At 42.0% G+C, this 20998-nt stretch overlaps 1 protein-coding gene across 28 annotated transcripts in view; it reads right to left on the minus strand.

Annotated features, from left to right (window-relative positions):
* NEB (nebulin) overlaps window positions 1-20998 on the minus strand; it is a 421259-nt gene that overhangs the window by 202720 nt on the left and 197541 nt on the right. For 27 of the 28 annotated variants that reach the window (XM_029605471.1, XM_029605466.1, XM_029605487.1 and 24 more), the window contains 7 exons: window positions 20786-20989; window positions 20283-20387; window positions 19458-19565; window positions 18074-18385; window positions 12900-13103; window positions 3822-3926; window positions 2833-2940 (listed from right to left, as the gene is read on the minus strand). In XM_029605471.1, the coding sequence (XP_029461331.1) occupies window positions 2833-2940; window positions 3822-3926; window positions 12900-13103; window positions 18074-18385; window positions 19458-19565; window positions 20283-20387; window positions 20786-20989 (1146 nt within the window). The remainder of the gene's footprint in view (window positions 1-2832; window positions 2941-3821; window positions 3927-12899; window positions 13104-18073; window positions 18386-19457; window positions 19566-20282; window positions 20388-20785; window positions 20990-20998) is intronic. The other variant, XM_029605485.1, reaches the window with a different exon arrangement.

Here is a 20998-nt window from a genome sequence, read left to right on the forward strand (position 1 = left end):
GGCTATGTTATTGAATTTATAAGGTAAGTTATTCAGTTAATTTTATCTGGCTAACTAGCCAGACTGCACGGCGGCTGATTATCAAACTCATTAGGGATGTGAATTGTTTTTGAACGATTAAAATTATCGCCAGATAATTTTAAAATCGTCCTAAATCGTTAGAGTGCACGATACAATACAAATGCCCCCGATTTATCGTCAGGGGCATTTGTATTGTATCGTTAAATAGGGCACGGGAATTATTTGGGGGAGGGCAGGAAAACCGGCACACCAAAACAACCCCTAAACCCACCCCGACCCTTTAAAACCAATTCCTTACCCTCCCCCACCCTCCCGAACCCCCCCCCAAAATGTTAAATTACCTGGTGGTCCAGTGGGGGGGGGGGTGTCCCGGCGCGATCTCCTGCTCTCGGGCCATCGGCGCCATTTTGGCTGCCACTAATTAAAATGGCGCCGATGGCCCGATAAAAAAAACCCCCCACCCGACCCTTTAAATCGACCCCCCTGGACCACCAGGTAATTTTAAAAGGTTTTGGGGGGGTCGGGAGGGTGGGGGTCGATTTAAAGGGTCGGGTAGGTGTTTTTTTTAAGCGGCGCGGGCCTCCCTAAAAAAAAAAAAATTAGCGATGTGAATTGGAATCGGAAACGATTCCAATTCACATATCTTAACGATCAGATTTTTCCACCCCCCCCAGCTGAATCTGATCATTAAGACGATCTGGCACACGATTCACATCTCTAGAACTCATAGAGCCTGAATTATTGAGAGGTCGATATTCAGTGCCACTTAGTTGAATAAGTGAGGACTTCTCTGACTAAGTGGAGGCGGCTGAATTTCTGGCAGCCGTTAGTGGTTGCCAATTAGCTGGATAAGTACTAAATGGTGGGGGAGGAGCTACATATCCAGATAACATAGCCAGATAAGTAGAGATATTCAAACGTATCTGGCTATGTTAAATTGATTAGTTAGTCCTGCTCAATAGCAGATCTAGAGTGAGCCAGAAATGACTTATCCAGCTATGTAGCAATTTATTTGGGGATATTTGGCAGCATAGCTGTGCTGCACAATATCCCGTGTGAGTCAGCTGGAGGTAGGTTGGTGGGGGTTGGGGGTCTCACAGACCCAATGTTTTTTGGGGGGATAAGGGAAGGGGAGGGGAGGGGAGAGGGAAGGAGCACTATACCCCCAACTAACTGGGACTTCTATTGGAGTGGGGGGCAGTCACAGGTCATATTTTTTTGGGAAGGGAGTGTGGGGGAACACTTTTTAATGAGTACAGGGTTGGGGGTGAGGGGGCATTTGCTGCACATCCACTTAAATCTTTTTTTTTTTTACTTTGGGGTATCGGGGCTGCCTCGAGTGGTGACTCTGGGTTGTGTTGGGGGTTAGCCATGACCCCTGTTCAACTTCATCTTTTGCTGGGCACTTTTTTCCTTTCGCATAGAACTTTAAATGTAAAACGGGAGCCTCGGTACCTGCATTTAGGTCCCGGGGCTCCCGTAATACATTTTATGATTCCCCCAGCAGGTGGTCTTATTTTATCACAGCTGAACACTTTCTCGGTCAACTTTAATAAAATATTAACCTGAAATTGCCTAGTAATGAGCTGCTTTGCATACATTTCCAATGTTCATGCATGCAAATCGCATGCAAAGCAGCTCATTGTAATAAGCAAGGGAATCTGGGCAGGGCCATGCAAAACATCGCACATATCATGTGACATCACGTGATATATGCTATTTAACACACGTCAGAGCTCTACCTCCGCTTGATGCATTTCCCAGTTATTCCAAAATCTTTGACTATCAAGCCCCCAAGAGCTTTTCCCCATTACTTGCTGACAGGAAAGCCCTTACTAAATAAGGTTTATGACATTTTTACAGGCCTATTCACTAAAATATGCTACTGTGTTACCACACTTTAAGACGTGATAACTCACTTTGGGGGACATTTTCTATAGCTTTCCATGTGAAAAGTCCCTTTTCTCGTGCGATCACTAAAAAGGGGCGGAGTTGGGGCGGCATCTGCCCCGGAAGAGGAGGAGTCGGGTTGGCACTGGGGCGGATGCCGTGAAGACATTGCGAATGGCGAAAAGGTAAGAACCCTTTTCGCTGCCCATTTTGCGCCCAATAGCACCACCTTCTACGATGGCACTACTGGATGCGAAAGCCGGCAGCGATTGCTCACGGAGGTGCGATTGCTGCCGGCTATCTCAGGCCCGCCCCCCCATTACCGTGGGATTTTCGAAGGTTTGCGACCTTAGAAAATCCCGGCCTTTATTAAAAACACTAGTGAATAGGTCCTATTTGCTATAATGTAAGCAGCATTAAAATCAGCAGTTAATAACATGCATTACAATGACCAATTTTTAATGTGGCTTGGTGAATAAGGCTGCATAAAATTATGGACTATTTAGCAGTTACTCTTTGACTGGTTTGGCCTGAAACAATCATAGAAAGATTATTTTTCAAGCACTGAGAAAAAAAGTAAAATAAAAAAATACTAACAAGGTATTTAACCTCTGTTCTTAAATAGTAGTAATGTTTTTGGGAGCATGCACATCCTTTAGTTAGCAAGAAATAAGCAACAGGATCCTTAGCTTTGGATGGAGATGAAGCAGGGTTGGCGATACTGCCAAAGAAATGGAAAATTGGCAGACCAGATGGGTATTCCAGTCTTTATCTGCCATCATATACTATGTTGTTTATGTTTCTAAATATATTCTAGCCACTGACTTCATCTGACGTCTCTGAATCTGTACTGAGTGTTCTTTATAATATCATGAACTGACACAAGAGAGGATGCCTGAAGATGGAAATAAAAAGTCATACATCACTAGCAATTTCTCTTGAGGCCTTGGCCCTCTGGATTGGGATGGCATCAATCCTCAAGTCGTACCCATCCTTCTTGGCATCTTCCCAGCTTTGCTGATAATGTTTCTATAAACAAGAAGCAAACGAATGAACTTACACCTACGGTACTTGCAACATTCACAACCGTTTTGCATTGTTATTTAGGCAACAATTATTATAGGAGAATTTGATTATGTGCCTGACAAGGACCAGTAGGAACAGTGACAGGCCTACGATAAATATCACAAAGTTTATTCCTATTTAAATAATTTAAAATATATATCTCAAAGACATACAGATATGTTGAAGTTCTTAACATTGTTTTATAGTGTAACGTGTAATTTAAAAAGAGTTCTGCTACAGGCACAGAATATTCGATAGATAAACTGGTCCTTAAAGCTGCCTTTATATAGGGTAATGTTTCATGAGCTGGCCTGCAAGTTTATTTTCAAAAATTTCTTTCCCAGCATGATCCGTAAGTACCAAGGTACCACAGAACTTGAAGATGCAAATTCCTCTCTAGGAAGTACGATCAGGTACTTAACAATAAACTCCCCACAAGTACCTTGCAGAACCGGCACTGATCCCACTCTGGCCCTTCCCCCTGCACCACCCTTTTCCCCCTGTTGACTACATGGGTTGCTTTAACCCAAGGGGGGAGGAGCAATTTTTAACATCTGTTTACTCTCAGAGAATGCCATTGGAAATCGCCTCATAGCTCTGAATAGAAGGCTAATAGTTGAAAACTTGCAATCAAAGGAAGAAAGACCAATATCATGAATTACATTGGGTAGATGATGACAGATGATGGGAAACTAATTTAAGGGTCACTGGAAGCTTAGCTTCTTATTCATTTTCTAACCATAAAGGGGATCCTATATAGGATCAGTCAGTTAACAAATAAACAAACATATTCACTGTACAATTATACACCACACAAAAGCACTTGACTCTTATTTAAATCTTACATTGCTGATGTTGACAGAGTTGATTTTAGACAGCACCATTTGAGGAGTGTCGGCAGGAAGGGTGAACTGTGTTTTTTCTCTTTCCCAAGCATCTCGATAGAGAGACTAGTAACACAATAAATATTGAGTTATTCCATTGGAAACACATTCTGGAAAAATTAACATATCCTTTTTTTTTTTTTTTTTTTACCAGAAAGAGTAACAGGAATCCATAATTAAAGAACAAAGAAGACATATTTTCAATTTTTTTTTCTATGAATTAGGGAACATCCTCCTTTATGGTTTAAATCCAGATCGGTTTAAATCTTGATTTGGATCTAGGAATTTTTGACTAATTTTTATTAGATAATCAGAGTCCTCTTCAGCTTGACTTTAAAAAAAAGTATATATATGTATATTAATGCAGAATTATGTGAATACTTATAGACACTATTCAAAGCATTTGAGCACTTGAATGCAAAATCTGCAGATGTTCACATCCAAACAAGTGAAAAAGTTCCAAGCCAGGTACACATGAAGCTCTAAGTCAGTCATGAAGGAACCCAATCCAATCAAATGCAGTTATCCAACAACCCTACCCTTGCACTCACTCCTGCTCCTTCATTAGCTAGGGTGGAGTTCAAATCCAAACCCAAGAAGAATTGCTCACTTATTTTTTTCATTGCAACAGAGAAGACGTGTGGCTGAGGAAACAGGGTTTAGCTGTGAGGCTGGAAATGTATGTGCTCTTAAATTTCTTTCTTCATTCTCTAGTACTTTTCCCCTAAATCATATTGGCTACCTAATTGCACTAGGCATGAGAATGAATAACAATAGTCTAGAAATGGGAAACCTCTCTTGAATAAATCTGTTTCCTCTATAACATAGCTCTTTTTATATGTAGTTAAAGCTACCAACTAGCTCTGGGTTATCAGGGACTGGCATAGCTGGCAGGATCTTGCCCTATCCAATTCATATCTAGTATTTATAGTTTTAGTACATTAATGGAAAAATTCTGCAAATTATTTTGTGAGGCAAGGCCAGATGAATTTTCTGCAGTTGCTGAAATCCCATTCCAACATGACTGTTTTCTATTCTTTCACGATTGTTTTTAAGAGGACCCGAGCTTCACTGCACTATTTAACGTTAGAAAAGTGTACAGGATAAAAATTGTTGAGGTTGATATTCAAAAGGGTTTGTCTGTCCAACTTTTGAATTTAGCCAGACAAACCCAAAGGTCTGAATTTCCGACCCCAGCAAGCAGTAAAGTTTTTTTTTTTTTGAACATTGTGTTTATTGTATTCAGACATAAACATATCACACAACCGCTCAAGAAGCGCAGTTAACAATATAGATAACTATATGACAACCAACAAAGAATAGGTAAACGGATGGCCTGGGAATCCAGGTATTTACGTACAGAATAGATTAACACAATAGGATATCCACCCGCCCAGGTACATCCCCATGGAAGATACCAACACAGAGAAGGCCAGTTGCATATATATCATGACCTCAATACCATGAGCCTAATCAAGTATCGGAATCCATAACCGTGTATGTCCAAATACAAATAGAGATTCTTGTTTTCTCCCCTATCCCAAACCCTCGTCCCTTATCCCACCCCAACTTATTCCCACCTCCCCTCCCCCTTCCTGAAGGTACAGACTAGGGTATATGGGTTGTGGTCCGTTAAATATGGGTTATAAACCAAAACATAAGAGGCATCAACACAGTACAGTATAAGCATATGAACACGGGCAGGAATGTCAAGCCAGTAATGGAGGACCGTCTTCCCCAAGGTCCCAGCCCTAGTATTCCGTCTACGAGGAAGGTGTTAAGTGATGCCAGGATGCAAGCGGTCCCTACACTACGGACGGGCTAGGTCGGAGATGCTGTAAAAAAGGGTGCCATATTTGCTCTACGTCCACCTTTGGTGTGGGTTGTTGCCGGTATATATAGAGTTCATGAGAACAAAGCCTAAACATAAGTTTAAACCAGAGATCCCACACTGGTCCCTGCGTACCCAACCAGCAGGTGAGTATCCCCTTCTTTCCCAATACCGCAGCCTTAGACAAGAAGCCCAGGAGCCCTGCACGCAGAGGGCCCACCGCCATGTTATCCGGTGGGATCCCAAAAAGCCACAACTGCGGGTCTAGCGGGATGGACTCCTGCCAGATAGTCTCACAAAAAAGCCTGATAGCATTCCAAAAGGTTTGAATAGCCGGACATTCCCAAAATACATGGAAATAGCTCCCCGGTGAAAGTCCACATTTCTGGCAGATAGGGGAATCACAAAGATGAGCCTGACAGGCCCGCACAGGGGATATAAATCCCTGCCACAAAAATTTATATTGGGTCTCTCTCAGGTCTTCTGTGAGTGTAATAGAAGCAATCTGGGAAAAGCATTTGAGGAAAACTGCATAAGGTAAGGAAAACAAAGGCCACTGTTCCCATCTATTATATAGCTTTTTCAAGCTGGTATCAGAGATCCCGTCACCCAATTCTCGGTAAAACTGAGAAATTTTTGGCCTTCGAGAAGCCCGGGTCGAAAACAGATTTCTTAACCGTTCGGTGATGGGGAGCTGTTTCCAGTTAATACAACATGCCTGCATAAAGTGACTAATCTGTAAATAAGCAAAATAGTCCACTTGGGGAATATGGAATAATTGTTGAAGCTCACAGAAACTATACAACTGCCCCGTAGCGGGGTGTAACATTTGGTAGACATAACTAAGTCCTAATTGTCGCCAACGGTGGAAGGCCATACCATAGGTACCCGGTAGGAAGTATGAGTTATGAGTCAGGCTAAGTAAAGGAGTAATACCCTTAGGTTGCCCAAGTATTTTACAAATCTGTAACCAGACCTTCCTACAACTGACTACCACTATGTGATCTTTGATCTGCTGTGGGACATCAGTGTCCTTCATGTGTAGCAAAGAGTTAAGGGAGGGAACCCCGTACCAGTCTCGTAGCAAAGAATTCGGTGTATAATGCGACGTGTCCCACAACCAGTCCTGTACCAGTCTCAACATGCAGGCCAAATTGTAGAGTATCAAATCTGGACAGCCTAAGCCACCTTTCTGTTTATGTAGCTGTAAACTGTGTAATGAAATACGCGCCTTCCGACCTCCCCACAGGTATTTCCGCAGATCTTGGTGGAGGGTATGAGTGTCATGTGAAGTGAGCAGGAGAGGCACCATTTGTAAAACGTATAACCATTTGGGGAGGATGACCATTTGAAATAAATGGACCCTCCCCTTCAAAGATAAGGGCAGTGCCCGCCAACGCTCAAGTGTGGTATGAGTGTATGTCATAAGTGGTCGTATATTGACCCCGTAGATAGTACCCAAATCTCGTGGTATTTTCACCCCTAGATATTTTAACACGCCAGGAGCCCATCTGAGGGGAAACAAACCCAGCCAGCTGTCACGGAGCTCTCCTGTTACATCCATGGCTTCGGATTTTTCCCTATTTATTTTGAGCCCCGCAAAGGAGCCAAAAAGTTCCTGTATACTTAACAACTGAGGTAGGGACTTGGCGGGTTGAGATAAAAAGACAAGGACATCGTCAGCAAAAGCTGCCACTTTGAATGTGTCCCGTCCTCCTTTAAAGCCCAAGATCCTCGGGTGGTCAACTATTTTTTGCAAGAGTGGATCGATAGTGAGAATGTATAACAGAGGGGACAGGGGGCAACCTTGCCGGACTCCCCTTTGGATCTCTACCGAATCCGAACTTACTCCATTCACTATAATCTGTGAAAGAGGGGCCATATATAATAACCGGATAAAGTTAACAAAGTCCCCATCCAGCCCATATCTATTCAACACAGAGAACATGTAAGACCACGACACCCGGTCAAACGCTTTCTCTGAGTCAAAACCTATCACAAGCGCAGGAATCGCCTTTTGCTGACATAATTGTAGCGCAGAGATAAGCTTAATAATATGACTGGTGGCCGATCGACCCTGAACAAACCCCACTTGCTGCTCCGTGATCAACGTTGGAATAATCAAAGCCAATCTGTCTGCTAAAACCTTGGCCAGGATCTTTAAATCACTATTAAGTAATGACATTGGTCGATACGCCTCCGGCTTTTGAGGGTCCTTCCCTGGTTTAGGAAGAACTATGATATGGGCTTGGTTAAATTCCCGGGGAAAACAACCCCTTGTCAGGCCGTCTTTATAGAAGTCAGTTAAGGGAACTGCAATTTGCGACTTAAGCATTTTATAGAAATCGTACGAGAACCCATCGGGGCCCGGTGATTTCCCAGAAGCCATGGATGTAATAACCCGCATCACCTCATAAGATTGAAGAGGGCGATTCAAGAACTCTTTCTGTTGTGCAGTAATCTGGGGTAAATGGATATCAGAGAAAAACTCCTGTTCATTGTGGGTTGGTGTGGAAAGATCCGCCCGATACAGGGCAGAGTAAAACTCCCGAAAAACCTCTCCTATGTCCTTAACTGCAGATACTAAATGTCCTTGAAAGTTTTTCATGGAATAGATTAATGATTTGGATCGAGTCGCCGGTACGAGGTTTGCTAATGGTCTGCCCGACTTGTTCCCATATTGAAAGTAATTATGTTGAGCTACCTGCAAAGACTGGCTGGCTCGAATATGGAGCACTGTGTTCAGTTGGTTAAGGACGCTAAAATATGCCTTTCTCTCGCCGTCAGAAGGATTCGAAATCCAAGCCTTCCGAGCCCGTTTTGTAAGGGATTCCAAGCGTAATATATCTGCATTGAGCCGCTTATATCTGGCACTGGTATAACCCAAAATGTCACCCCGTAGGACGGCTTTACCCGCTTCCCAATATAAATGTGGCGTGCAGGCATGTTGAGCATTATGCTTAGCATAATCCAGCCATTTGTCAGTTAAGAAAGCTTGGAAATCTTTGTCATTTCTAAGATGCGCAGGAAACTTCCAGTGTTTTTGCCCAGCCATTCGGGGCGCCAGATTCAATGTCAATGAGATAGGGGAGTGATCAGAAATAACCGGCAGTTCAATATCTGCTTTAGCTACCTTCGGGAAAACCTCCCCATCTATTAACATATAGTCTATACGGGAAGATGTTCCATGAGGATTGGAAAAGAAAGTATAATCCCTATCCAAGGGATGCAGGGTCCGCCATATATCTATAACTCCTAATTGGGAACATACCCCCTCTACCCCTTCTCCTCGCCGGGAAAGCTTTTGCCCACTGATCTGTGTCCTATCCAGAGAACCATCCATCACACAATTAAAATCCCCAGATATTAGTAGTGTTCCCTCCCTGTGAGTCAAAAGGAGACCATTTAAAGATTTAAGAAAGCGCTGGGGATTTGTCGTAGGTGCATAGAGGCAGCAAATAGTAACTTGTTGGCCCTGCCACTTACCAGGGTCGGACATAGAGTGAGTGGGTACAAAGTCGGTGGATTTGCTTATAAGAATCGCTACCCCCGCCTTTTTATGTAGCGCTTCAGCAAAGAAGCACGTCTTCACCCAATCTCTTTGTAGTTTCAGAGATTCTTTGGCACTTAAGTGGGTTTCTTGAATACAAACTATGTCTCCCTGTAGTTTTTTTAGATGAGATAAAACCTTCTTACGCTTTATAGGGGAACCAAGGCCATGTACATTCCACGAAATTAAGCGAACCATAAGGTTAACCAAGTGATACAGGAACAAAAAACGTTTCTGAACATATGGCTAGGGTCAGAGGTCCCAGCCGCCTCTGCCCTACACCAATCACCCCATTCCCTCCATAACATCCCTGAAGTGCCTCTACTGTGAGCTGTACCATATCGCTGTCTATATACCCCTCCATTCGACCAATCTGTACCCACCATCCATACCCCCACCCACCATAAAACATATAACCAGATATACCCAAACTGAACCCTACCCCTTCCCCCCCCCACCCCGTGTGCAAACTCCCCCCCTCCCCCCAAAAAAACCCCTAAGAACCTTAGAATAAAGATATGATCGATTCCACATTCTCATATGTGGTGCCAGATCAGGGGGACCGTAAAGGGTGTCCGGGTGCCACGGCCAAAATAACTATCGGAACAGTCCAATTTACTCCACAACTGAAGCATAACTCAAAAATAAACCACCATAACATTGCAGGTTCAGAGACAACAGCGTCTAAAAGCCTGCCATCATGGACAGTCCAAGTGAAAGTCCCACTCGCGCAGCCATCGTCTCCAGCTAGCTGTAACCCATTCCGGTTAGGCCAGCTATTGGTCCTGCCTGGGAAACCAGTGTTCATAAAGGAAGAATCCGCAAGCCGAAAGTCAGGTTGTAGGAGAGACAGAGCCATTCATACGGGTTTGCAAAAATGTCATGGCCGCCTCCGGTTCCCGAAACACGTGGGTAGTATTGTCATGCCAAATCCTAAGAATGGCTGGAAACTGTAGTGTAAAACGAATCTTCTGGTCAAACAATTTGGAGCATACGGGAGAGAATTGCTTCCGTTGTTGGGATACATGCGCCGAATAGTCTTGAGTAATCCGGATTCTATGGCCTTTATAAGTAATCTCCTGATTTTTCTTGTAATGCAACCAGATTCTTTGCTTGATAGCCGAGTTCAAAATTTTTGCTATCGCCACTCTGGGTCTGGGGTCAGTCGGGCGTTTAATCCCCAGCCTATGTACTCTTTCAACTTTAAGTTCGCCCTGGAGCTCTGGGAGACCAACCGCGTCCGGCAGCCACCCCTCCAAAAACATCCCGAGGCCTTGGTCGTCCACCTGTTCAGGGAGACCTAAAAAACGTAAGTTGTCTCTTCTTAGGCGATTTTCTAAATCGTCTAGTTCTTGCTGGCATTCCTGCAGCGATTTCGCCGTCGCAGTCACTTTCGCGCCCTGCTCGCTCAGCCCCTCCTCCACCTCCACGACTCTGTTTTCTAACCCGTCCATCCTCGGACCAAATTCAGAGATCTTAGACTGTACCTCTGCCAGTTGCTGTCGAATCCCCGCAAGTTTAACATCCAGCGTTGTCTCCAAAGTCGTCTGCAGGAGTTCTACGGTTAAGGGAACAGGTGAAGAAGGGCCCGATTCCTCCGTGCCGGACGCCATCTTAGAGTCGGCAGATTTCACCTTCTCCTTTTCTTTATCCCGTTTCCCGCTCCTGGAGGCCATAGGTTGTGGGGATTTATGCATAAATTTAACAATCGACATCCGATAGCACCTTTCCTGTGGTCGCCGCTTGGATTCGCCGGTATTTGGAGGTAATATTTGTGATTTTCCGGCCGTGGCACCCGGAGCTACGGGAGAGCGCGTCTTCCCTAGCACATCACCCCACGTGACCCCCAGTAAAGTTTTAACTGACTAAAGTCATTAATTACCTACTTAATATTTAGCCAGGCAAGAAAGAAGCATTTTGTGGTCATGGCTTAAATTTATCTGGAATTATCATCACTAGCTGGATAAAGGTATCTGGTTGTGAAAATTTCAACCGAAAGTTAGCCAGATAACAACCCCCCACCCCCCCAAAAAAAAAACTATCAACACTTCCACCCCCAAATGTGAATAAAAAATGTTGCATGGCCAAGCAGCCCTTCCTAATATATGCAGACCTAGTACTGCATCCAAAACAGACCCACCTCCTGCCCCCAATATAACTTTAAATTGTCCTGCAGGAAGCAGCACAGATTCTCCCCAACCCATACCTGTAAAAACATTTTGCCAAAAGTCCTCACCCCTCACCCCCAGCACTGTCCCGAAAGCAGAGAAGGAGCAGGAGAGGCTGTTACCTGCTCCCGCTCTGCTGAATACTAAGTGCTGATAGCTCTGCCAGCTACCGGCACTTAGCATGAATTTATCCACTGCACTCAAGCAATAACTGATCCCTTCACTGACAGCTGTGATTTTTAAAAATGTGCACATAAATCTAGATGAAGAAATTACATCTGCTCTGAGCATGGTGTCTAAGCTTGTGGGTGATTCAGGAGCAACCTGAACATTTTCAAAGTGTCTTTAAATGCAAAGAAAATTCAGCCTAAAGTCTGCAGATAGAAAGTATCCTCAGACTTTAACCTTATTCAGGCTGTTTGAAAATTACCCTTCCTGTGGGTAAAGCTATGAGCACAGAGCTTCTATGTGCATTCTTTTTCCTATAGCATGAAAAGACTTCTTGTAAGTAGGGTTTGCATTAGGTACATACATTGGAAGTTTCAAAAATATCGTATGTGCATACGTTTTCTCTGAAAAAATATGTAAGAGAAGGTGTAAATGTGTGTGTACAATTTTTCTGGAATAATTTTCAAAGGGAAAGCACATGCATACTTTTCTTTTTAAAATTAGTGTGATGTCTATGGGTAAAAAGTACTTGCAGATTTTGCACAAATGTGAGTAATTATAAAATTACCTCCTTTGGGGTAATTTTCAAAGGAGTTACATAAGTAAATGTAACATACTGTCACAGCAATTTTCAGAAGCCATTTACTCAAGTAAAACCTAGTTTTACGCATGTAAATGCTTTTTAAAATCTGGCCTTTTGTGTTTAAGCAAAAAATGCTTAGTACATAGGTTCCAAATATATGTTTGTAACAGCCTGAACAAGTACACCAGTGTTGGACTTTATCTTACAATGTATATATTGATTGGATTTTTCAGAGGTTTTCGCAGGAGTGTCATGAAATGTTAGACAAGGCAAATAATAAGATATAAGTGCATTATATAGATGGAATAGAAATCAAAGATATGTTGAGCCATAATGCATAGAGGAATTAAAAACAACCAAAATGATTTGTTTTAAATTAGGGTAAGACCTTAACTATAGTCAGGAACACCAGTATACCCAGTTTTAACCAAGGATAACCCACACCCAAAGAACTGAATAAATGATCACCACAGATTTTATTCCAGATATTTAGAGGGCCCTTAAAATGATTGGGCAACCGAATTGCCATCATCAGAGAAAGTCTTTTAAAAGAGTCTTATAGAGAAGTATACTTAGATGGAGATATTTTATTTACTTAATGACTATAGGCAGTGGGGTGGTCTCCAAAATCATTCTAGTTTTGTTTGTAGAAAGCTTATTTCCCATGTTATGTAAATTATACTCTACAGAGGGGATGCCACCAAAAAATAAATATATGCTTATGTGTAAAAAGCCTTACATCACTGATTTGTTCCGCATTAGTCTTTGCCAGGACAATAGCTGGCAGGTCCACAATGCTGGTAAATTTCAGTTTTTCTGGAGGCTGGCGGTACAGTCGCTCATTCAGGATGTCTTGGGCATTCTTCACTCTATTCACTTCTATGGAGTCATTGGGCATCCAGCCGCAGCCACGGATCCATTCCAGGTCAGACTTATATATCGCCTGCAAAAATACATTCAAAATTATACATACAAGCAAAATAAGTGCATGCTTCCAGAAGAAATTAAACTGAAAATACATTTTATTGAGAATTTTTTCTCTAAATGTTTAGATATTTAGTGAGGTTGGGTCCTATTTTAACCCAATAGAAACAGTCAATCTCAAGGTCGACCTTTTTAGTAATGATTTCAACAAGTAAGGGTCTGATTTTTTGAGGCTCCTCTCCCATTCTGTGTCAGTGGGAAAAGACCTTTCTAAATTAGGTCCTAAATTTGCTAATAAGCCTCAGTCTTAGAAAATATTTTCCCTTTCTGTGAGTATGGGGAAAAAAGCTTAGTTAATAGGCCCTTAATTTTCAGAACTCACTTTGGAGTTCCCTAAACTAGAGCTGCTAATCACACAGAGCTGTGTTAAATTACATGGGTTTGTAGTGCTTTTATGCACCTGTCATTGACAACATTAAGGATATGAAACCTATTTTCACTTCTCATCTAAACCAGGTTAGTGTTAGAAAGCCTAAAGCATTATGGACTAGATTTTCAAGGCAATTTAGTCACCTAATTATGGAATTAGATGGCTAGACTGGCTCCTTTGAAAATCTAGACCTACAGAGAAGCTAGATTTAACTATTCAAATTCTGGGTAATTCCATAATTGGACTCAGTTTGGGTTTGGAGCAGGGGGAGCAACCAGTGCTATTTTTCAGTCATATCTGGCTAATTTTTGGTGGCTATCTTTGTGCACAGGATTAGCTGTTTTAAATCTAGTAATGTTCAAATTTATCTGGTTATATTTAGTCGTATATATTCAGCCGCAATCTATCCAGCTGGATTGTGGCTGAACTTCCCTAAATCTGGCCGGCTAAAACTTAGCCAGCTAGATCAGAGGTGAGAAAATATTTTGAGCGGTGGCCCCCCTTCCATTCATGCAATTTATTGGGCCCCCACACACCGATACACACACACACATACATATGTGAAGGGTATTTACTAGGCAGCCACACTGCTCAAAGCCCCCATTTTGTTTCTCTTTAAGTTGCTGAAAGGAGTAAGCTCACACTTACACACGCACACTTGGGCACAGAAAGGCAGACACACTATACCCAGACACAGAGAGCAATAGATACCTCATACCCAGACAGACACAGACACCCCTCACCCAGATCAACAATAAGCAAAATAGATACCCAGACAGACATAGACATAGAGACCCCGCAGACATATGTTTACCCCATTCCCCGACACAGAGAGAAAAAGACAGCCCACATATAAACACAGACACCCCAGAGAGGAACAGAAACTCAACACCCAGGAGGTGAGGAGAGAGAGAGGCTCTAGGGCTGGGAGCTGCCCGAGTCCGGTTTTGCTTGCTGGAAGCGAATTGAGAAATAAAAGAACTGTTTCCTGGGCTTGGAGAGTGGAGACCCGGATCGAGGGGGCGGACCCGGTGTGACATCATCAGCAGGAGCCCCGGGACAGCATAAAAAGAAGGGCCCTGCGGCGATCGAATCCGAGGTGAGGAGAGAGAGAGGCTCTAGTGCTGGGAGCTGCCCGAGTCCGGTTTTGCTTGCTGGAAGCGAATTGAGAAATAAAAGAACTGTTTCCTGGGCTTGGAGAGTGGAGACCCAGATCGAGGGGGGCGGACCCGGTGTGACATCATCAGCAGGAGCCCCGGGACAGCATAAAAAGAAGGGCCCTGCGGCGATCGAATCCGAGGTGAGGAGAGAGAGAGGCTCTAGTGCTGGGAGCTGCCCGAGTCCGGTTTTGCTTGCTGGAAGCGAATTGAGAAATAAAAGAACTGTTTCCTGGGCTCGGAGAGTGGAGACCCAGATCGAGGGGGCGGACCCGGTGTGACATCATCAGCAGGAGCCCCGGGACAGCATAAAAAGAAGGGCCCTGCGGCGATCGAATCCGAGGTGAGGAGAGAGAGAGGCTCTAGTGCTGGGAGCTGCCCGAGTCCGGTTTTGCTTGCTGGAAGCGAATTGAGAAATAAAAGAACTGTTTCCTGGGCTCGGAGAGTGGAGACCCGGATCGAGGGGCGGACCCGGTGTGACATCATCAGCAGGAGCCCCGGGACAGCATAAAAAGAAGGGCCCTGCGGCGTGCAGCCGCCGGCGCGCTGCCGAAGCCGCGCGCCAAAGGGGCGCGCACCTAGGTAAGGAAAATTATGGGCAAGAAAAGGAAAAGTAAGAGCTATACTTCATCGCCATCAGCCCCATTGTTAAGAAAAATAGGACCGATGGACTCTCATATAGTTCTTATGTCAGAGTCCACCGTAAGAGGGAGTCAGGAGGGAAACTCTATACTAGAAGTTACCCTCAGCCCCAGGTCCACACAACCACCTTTACAGCCAGTAATGGATGGTGTACAAACAGAAGAAGCAGTGGTAGGACCCTCTGGGAGTCATGCCCCAAGCCCTAGAGGACATGGGGAGACCCCAGGGGAAAATACACATTTCCAAATGTTAACATTGGGTGGCGAGGCCACAGCCTGTAATACTAAAGTCAAATTGCCATCATTAATTCCTGATGCTACTAGTGAAGGGGAGGAGTATAATGAGGAGCCAGAAAATGTAACATTATTGGATGTTTGGAAGTTATCTGTGAAAATAGATAAGAAAATGTCTAGATCAATATCTAAAATACATGCTTTTTCTGATGAAACAAGAGCAAAGCTCGAGGAATTAGATAATAGAACTGACAAAGTAGAACAGGCTGTGGCAAATTTGAGCCCTTTAGTAAATAATTTGCAGGCTGTTAATACATCATCCATCAAAGATAATTTGATACTGCATAATAGATTAGAATCAATGGAGAATGAATTAAGATCTTTCAATTTAAGATTATTGAATTTTCCTGTGTCCAGGTTAATGTCATCTGAAGAATTGTATAAAAAATATGCAGTTGAAATTTTAAGTTTTGAAGTAGAAAAAATTCCTGTAATTTCTAAGATGTATTACTTACCTAAAAGTAAAACGATCCAAGGGCTAGAAGGGGGAGTTGACATATTGCAAAGCCCAGGAGTATCCACATTTTTGGAAGACTCCTTGGACAGAATTGATACAAGAGCAACTTTATTACTTTCTTTTTCTTTAAAAAGAGAGAAAGACTTGTTCTTTACAAAATATTTTCAAAATAAAGATAATATTTTTTGTGGACATAAGATACAAGTCTTTCCCGACGTTTCCCGAGCCACACAGGCCCGTAGGAAACAATTCCTATCTTTGAAGAAGCAGGCTCTAGATATAGGGGCCAGCTTCTTCTTAAAATTCCCGTGCAAATGTCAAATTATGTATCAAAATAACAAATTTGTTTTTTTAGACCCTACTCACTTGGAACGTTTTCTTAGGGATAAATCCTAAATTGGTAATAAGGGAATGGTTGTTAAATAAAGTAAAGACACACTATGAGACAATAGTTTCTCCTCTCCTCCTAGACGTGGACTGGAACAAATTGAAAAATTATGGAAAAATTTCGAAAAGAATTTACCTGTATTCTTGTTTTATATCATTCTTATGTAAATGTTATAATTCAATAAATATTAAATTAAAAAAAAAAGAAACTCAACACCCAGACAGGCACAGACACACGGACATACTATACCTAGACAGACACCATACAGAAGAAAGATACACACAGACAGACACAGAAAGAGCAAAGACACAAAACCCCCAGACGGACAAGCACAGGCAGGCACATCACACCCAGAAAGAGATGCAGGCAGACAGACCACATCACAGTCAGAGATATAGACCACAGTACATCAAACAAACACACATACTCCACACCCAGACAAACCCTGATCTAGAAAGAGACAAATAATAATGGTGAGGGCTGAAAAATGTTTCAAAAAACTTAAGATGCCAGCAAAATATTTTTTAGGAGATGAGGAAACACTCCATCCTACCCTCCCCAACTTTTTTTTTCTTTTTTTTATTAGGTTTATTAATTTTTCTTATATTTCTCTATTTTTGTATTTTTCTTAGTTGCTCATTTTAAAAATTTTCTCATGTTTTGATTTGCTTATTTCTCTCTCCCCTCCATTTCTCTATTCTCTCTGGCCTCTTTGCCCACTCCCCTCCCCAATTTCATGACTTCTTTTCTCCTGGAAGGCAACAGCTGTGATCTCGCTCCCTGGGAAGGGACCCAGCGGCAGCAGTAAAGTCCTCCTGTGCTGCGCCCGAAGGTGGCAGGATCTTCCTGGGTTATGGAGCACCGCAGTATTCCCATGCCCGGTTCTGCTGCAGAGTAAGCAGCTCCCCACTTGGGCCCGCCACACAGTATATCTTCCTGGCCCACCAAAAAAAGACACATTCCTAAGCCATGGCAATACTTATTTATTTAAGGTTTTATTTATTTAAGGTTTTTATATACCGGCATTCATGACAGAATCACATCATGCTGGTTTACAATTAGCAGGGGGAGTGGGTGAAACAATGATGTTACTATGCTCTGGCAGCTCCCTCCCGAGCTTGAGCGCCTTCATGGCACTGAGCCTCGACAACGGGGCCATTTTTTCTTCCCTGATTGGGGAGCTGGGGTTCCCCCTTTCAGGATTGTTCAAGAAGCCCTCCCAGTTTGCTCATGCCTGGGCTAGATTTATACCACATGCCCTTTTGAAAATCAGCATCTAAAACTACTATCAAGCTGGGTATCACATTTGATCCAAGTGCATATATTTTCAGAGCAGTGGTAGGAAATAGTTGTTCAGCTTTTTCACTGGTTAGGCCTCTGTGACTCATTTTTAAATGTAACATCAGATCTAAACGAAGAAAAACATTGATTTGTGCCTAATGGCTTTATTATGCAAATTATGACCAAGTCACTGGGTACCATGTGTGTGGAAACATTATAATAACATAATTAACATAATTCAAGATGGAAGTAGTCCAATATATATATTTCTTAGTATACCTAACATCATTGTTGATAAGATTTCAGTTCAAAGATTAAAAATGCAATTTTATTTTACTTACATCACTCTGCAGCTCGTAGGCCTTCTTTGCCTGAATGACATCATTCTGGTCTGGCAGACATGTCCACTGGTGCAGGTGGTGGCGATAGTCAATGTCACTGACCAATTTCTGACAATTCTTGGCCAATAGGATTCCCAACATATCCAGTGGAGTATTATATTTGGTCTTGCATTTCTCAAAGTCCTTCTTGTACTCTAGGTCACTCTGGATCTTGCCTGCATGAACGGCCCACAATGACCTGGGATCATCCTGCAGGCTGCGGAATCCCACGTGATGGCCTCTTTGCTTCACATAGGCTTTTTTATATATATACTGTTAAATAATAATAATAATTTTGAATTTCTGAAAGATTTGTTTGTGATTAAAATATGCATACCACATAAAACCAAAATTTAAATACTATAAAATTATATTAAATAATTATTAACTAGTATATACTCATAACTAGAAAATTAATTCATGAAATAACTGCAGGAAAACATTAGAATTTCCTGGACTATTTATTTCTCAATCATATAAAACATGTGATTATATATTATACATTATGCAATATATATATATTGTGCCATGCTGGGTCAGACCAAAGGTCCATTGATCCCAGCATCCTATCTCCGACAGTGGCCAATTTGGATCATTAGGAAGCATTCAGCAGATCCCAAAGAGCACATCCAATTCCTTGTTACTTACCCTAAGGGATAAGTAGTGGCTTCACCCACGTCCACTTGGTTACAATTGTTTTTGTACTTTTCATCCAAACCCCTTTAAACCCAGCTGTGCTAGATGCTTTCACATATCATCTGGCAACAAATTCTACAGCCTTATTGGGTATTGAGTAATAAAGTACTTTCAATTTGTTTTAAATCTGCTACTGCTAGTTTCATAGAGTATCTTTTAGTCCTAGTAGTATTTGAAAGGGTATGTTTTTCTAAAATCTCCTATCATATCCCCTCCCAGTCATCTCCAAGCTGAAGAGCCCTAATTTTCATAGAGGAACCATTCTAGCCCTATTTTCTTTTTCTTTTTTTTTGGCCTTCTCTGTACCTTTTCTAGTTCTGCTATATCTTTCTTGAGATGGAGCAACTAAAACTGCATATAATACTCAAGGTGCATTCACACCATAGATCTATACAGAGGCACTATGAAATTCTCAGATTTATTCCTTCTCAAACCATTCCTAACATTGTATTTGCTTTTTCGACTGCTGCCAGACACTGAGCTGAGGATTTCAATGTTATTGTCCACAATGACTCCAAGGTCCATTTCCTGGGTAGTTACTCCTACTTTGGAACCCAGCATTATTTGCAATGGATTTTGAATCTCTGTCCTTGAACTGGCTGTTCATACACTGAGCATAATCTTTGAAATTAGAAATGGTACCACTTACATCACTTGCAATGTTCCTTGACTTCTTGGCACTTTTGATAGAAATTGCATCCACTCTCAAATCATATCCCTTCTGCTTCATGTCCTCCCAACCTTGTTTATAAAGTTTCTGCAAAATGAGCATTTATGAGAAAAATATGAAGAAGTTCAAACGTACACTCACAAAGAAATTGCAGGTTCAACATAAAGCCATCGGAGACTGAGAGGTTTTTTTTCACAAACAACTTTGCACAATAAAATGTGCAAAAATACCCTAAAATGCACAAAAACTAAAAAATGTCCGGGTTTTGCACATTTTGTCTTGCACAAAATTTGCAAGTTTGCCACTTCATAAATAGTAAACTTTTATGCATAATCTGCTTTGTGTGAAAGATATGTACATTCAAATTAATGACACAGAAGGACTTCAGGTTATCCACATGGGTTCCCTATGCTGGATCCCAATGCTACTCTAATTGTAATTTCTGATTTTGATTGTAAATTGTTCAAATGCCACTATTCATTTTAATTTGTCTTAATCCAGCTTGAGACCAATTTCGGGAAAAGGCAAAATATCAAATGCCTATGAATAAATAAATAAATAATTTTGCATTTGATGAAAACCAGCACATGAAGATGGTTTTGCAGACCAATTTTCAGAAAAAAGATAACTACACCTCAGTGAGATGTAGTTCTCTTTTTTTCAGTCAGGCCTTGCAGTAAATGGAGCTCATTTGCATCCACAGAAAAACTGGGCGTGAAATCCCGCGGGTTAGCACATCGGTGTCTAAAAAATTTACATAATACCTACTCTGGTAATAATTATTAATTAGAAAATTGTTCTTACATTGCTAATGTTGACCGAATTGCTTTTAGCCAGCATGATCTCAGGAGTATCTGGCATAACGTGGATTGTTCTTTTGTCTTGGTCCCAGGCTTCTCTGTATAGGTGCTGCAGAAGAGGAATCAAGCAATACATTGGGTAATAAACATAAAACAGGCTTTGTTTTTACAGTTACCCTTTTAACATCTTAGCACCATATGGTGTGAGTTATTTAAAAGAAAAGAGAACTATTTAGATGTGAACATAATATCTATCTAGAGAGCATATGCTGTACAAAAATTACAATATTTTCGTTTTTGTAAGTTATTTTTAAGGGTTTTATACACTTCAGTTCTGAGATATCACATTTCACAAATTAAAATAAAGTAGGACATTTTAGGCAGTCATGGTGCATGGGTTTTGCGGCAGGAATTTGTATTAGCTCATAAGAGAGAAAGCATCTATCCCATCACTGCCTCTGACAGAATTCTATTTCATTTGCTTAGGTGGAAAATGGTAAAACCTACCTTGCTTATCTGCAGTGCATTGTTTTTAGCAAGAATCAGTTCCATGGTATCGGGGATACAGGTGAACTTGAAGGTGTTCGGAGGCTGACGGTAACTCTTTTCGCTGAGGATTTCACCGGCCTTCTTCACCTTTTCAACCTCCAGCGAACCAATAGGAACCCAGCCGACTCCTTTCAGCCAATCCAGGTCTGATTTGTATACTGCCTAGAAATG

Source organism: Rhinatrema bivittatum, chromosome 6 (assembly GCF_901001135.1).
Source record: "Rhinatrema bivittatum chromosome 6, aRhiBiv1.1, whole genome shotgun sequence".
Lineage (NCBI taxonomy): Eukaryota > Metazoa > Chordata > Amphibia > Gymnophiona > Rhinatrematidae > Rhinatrema > Rhinatrema bivittatum.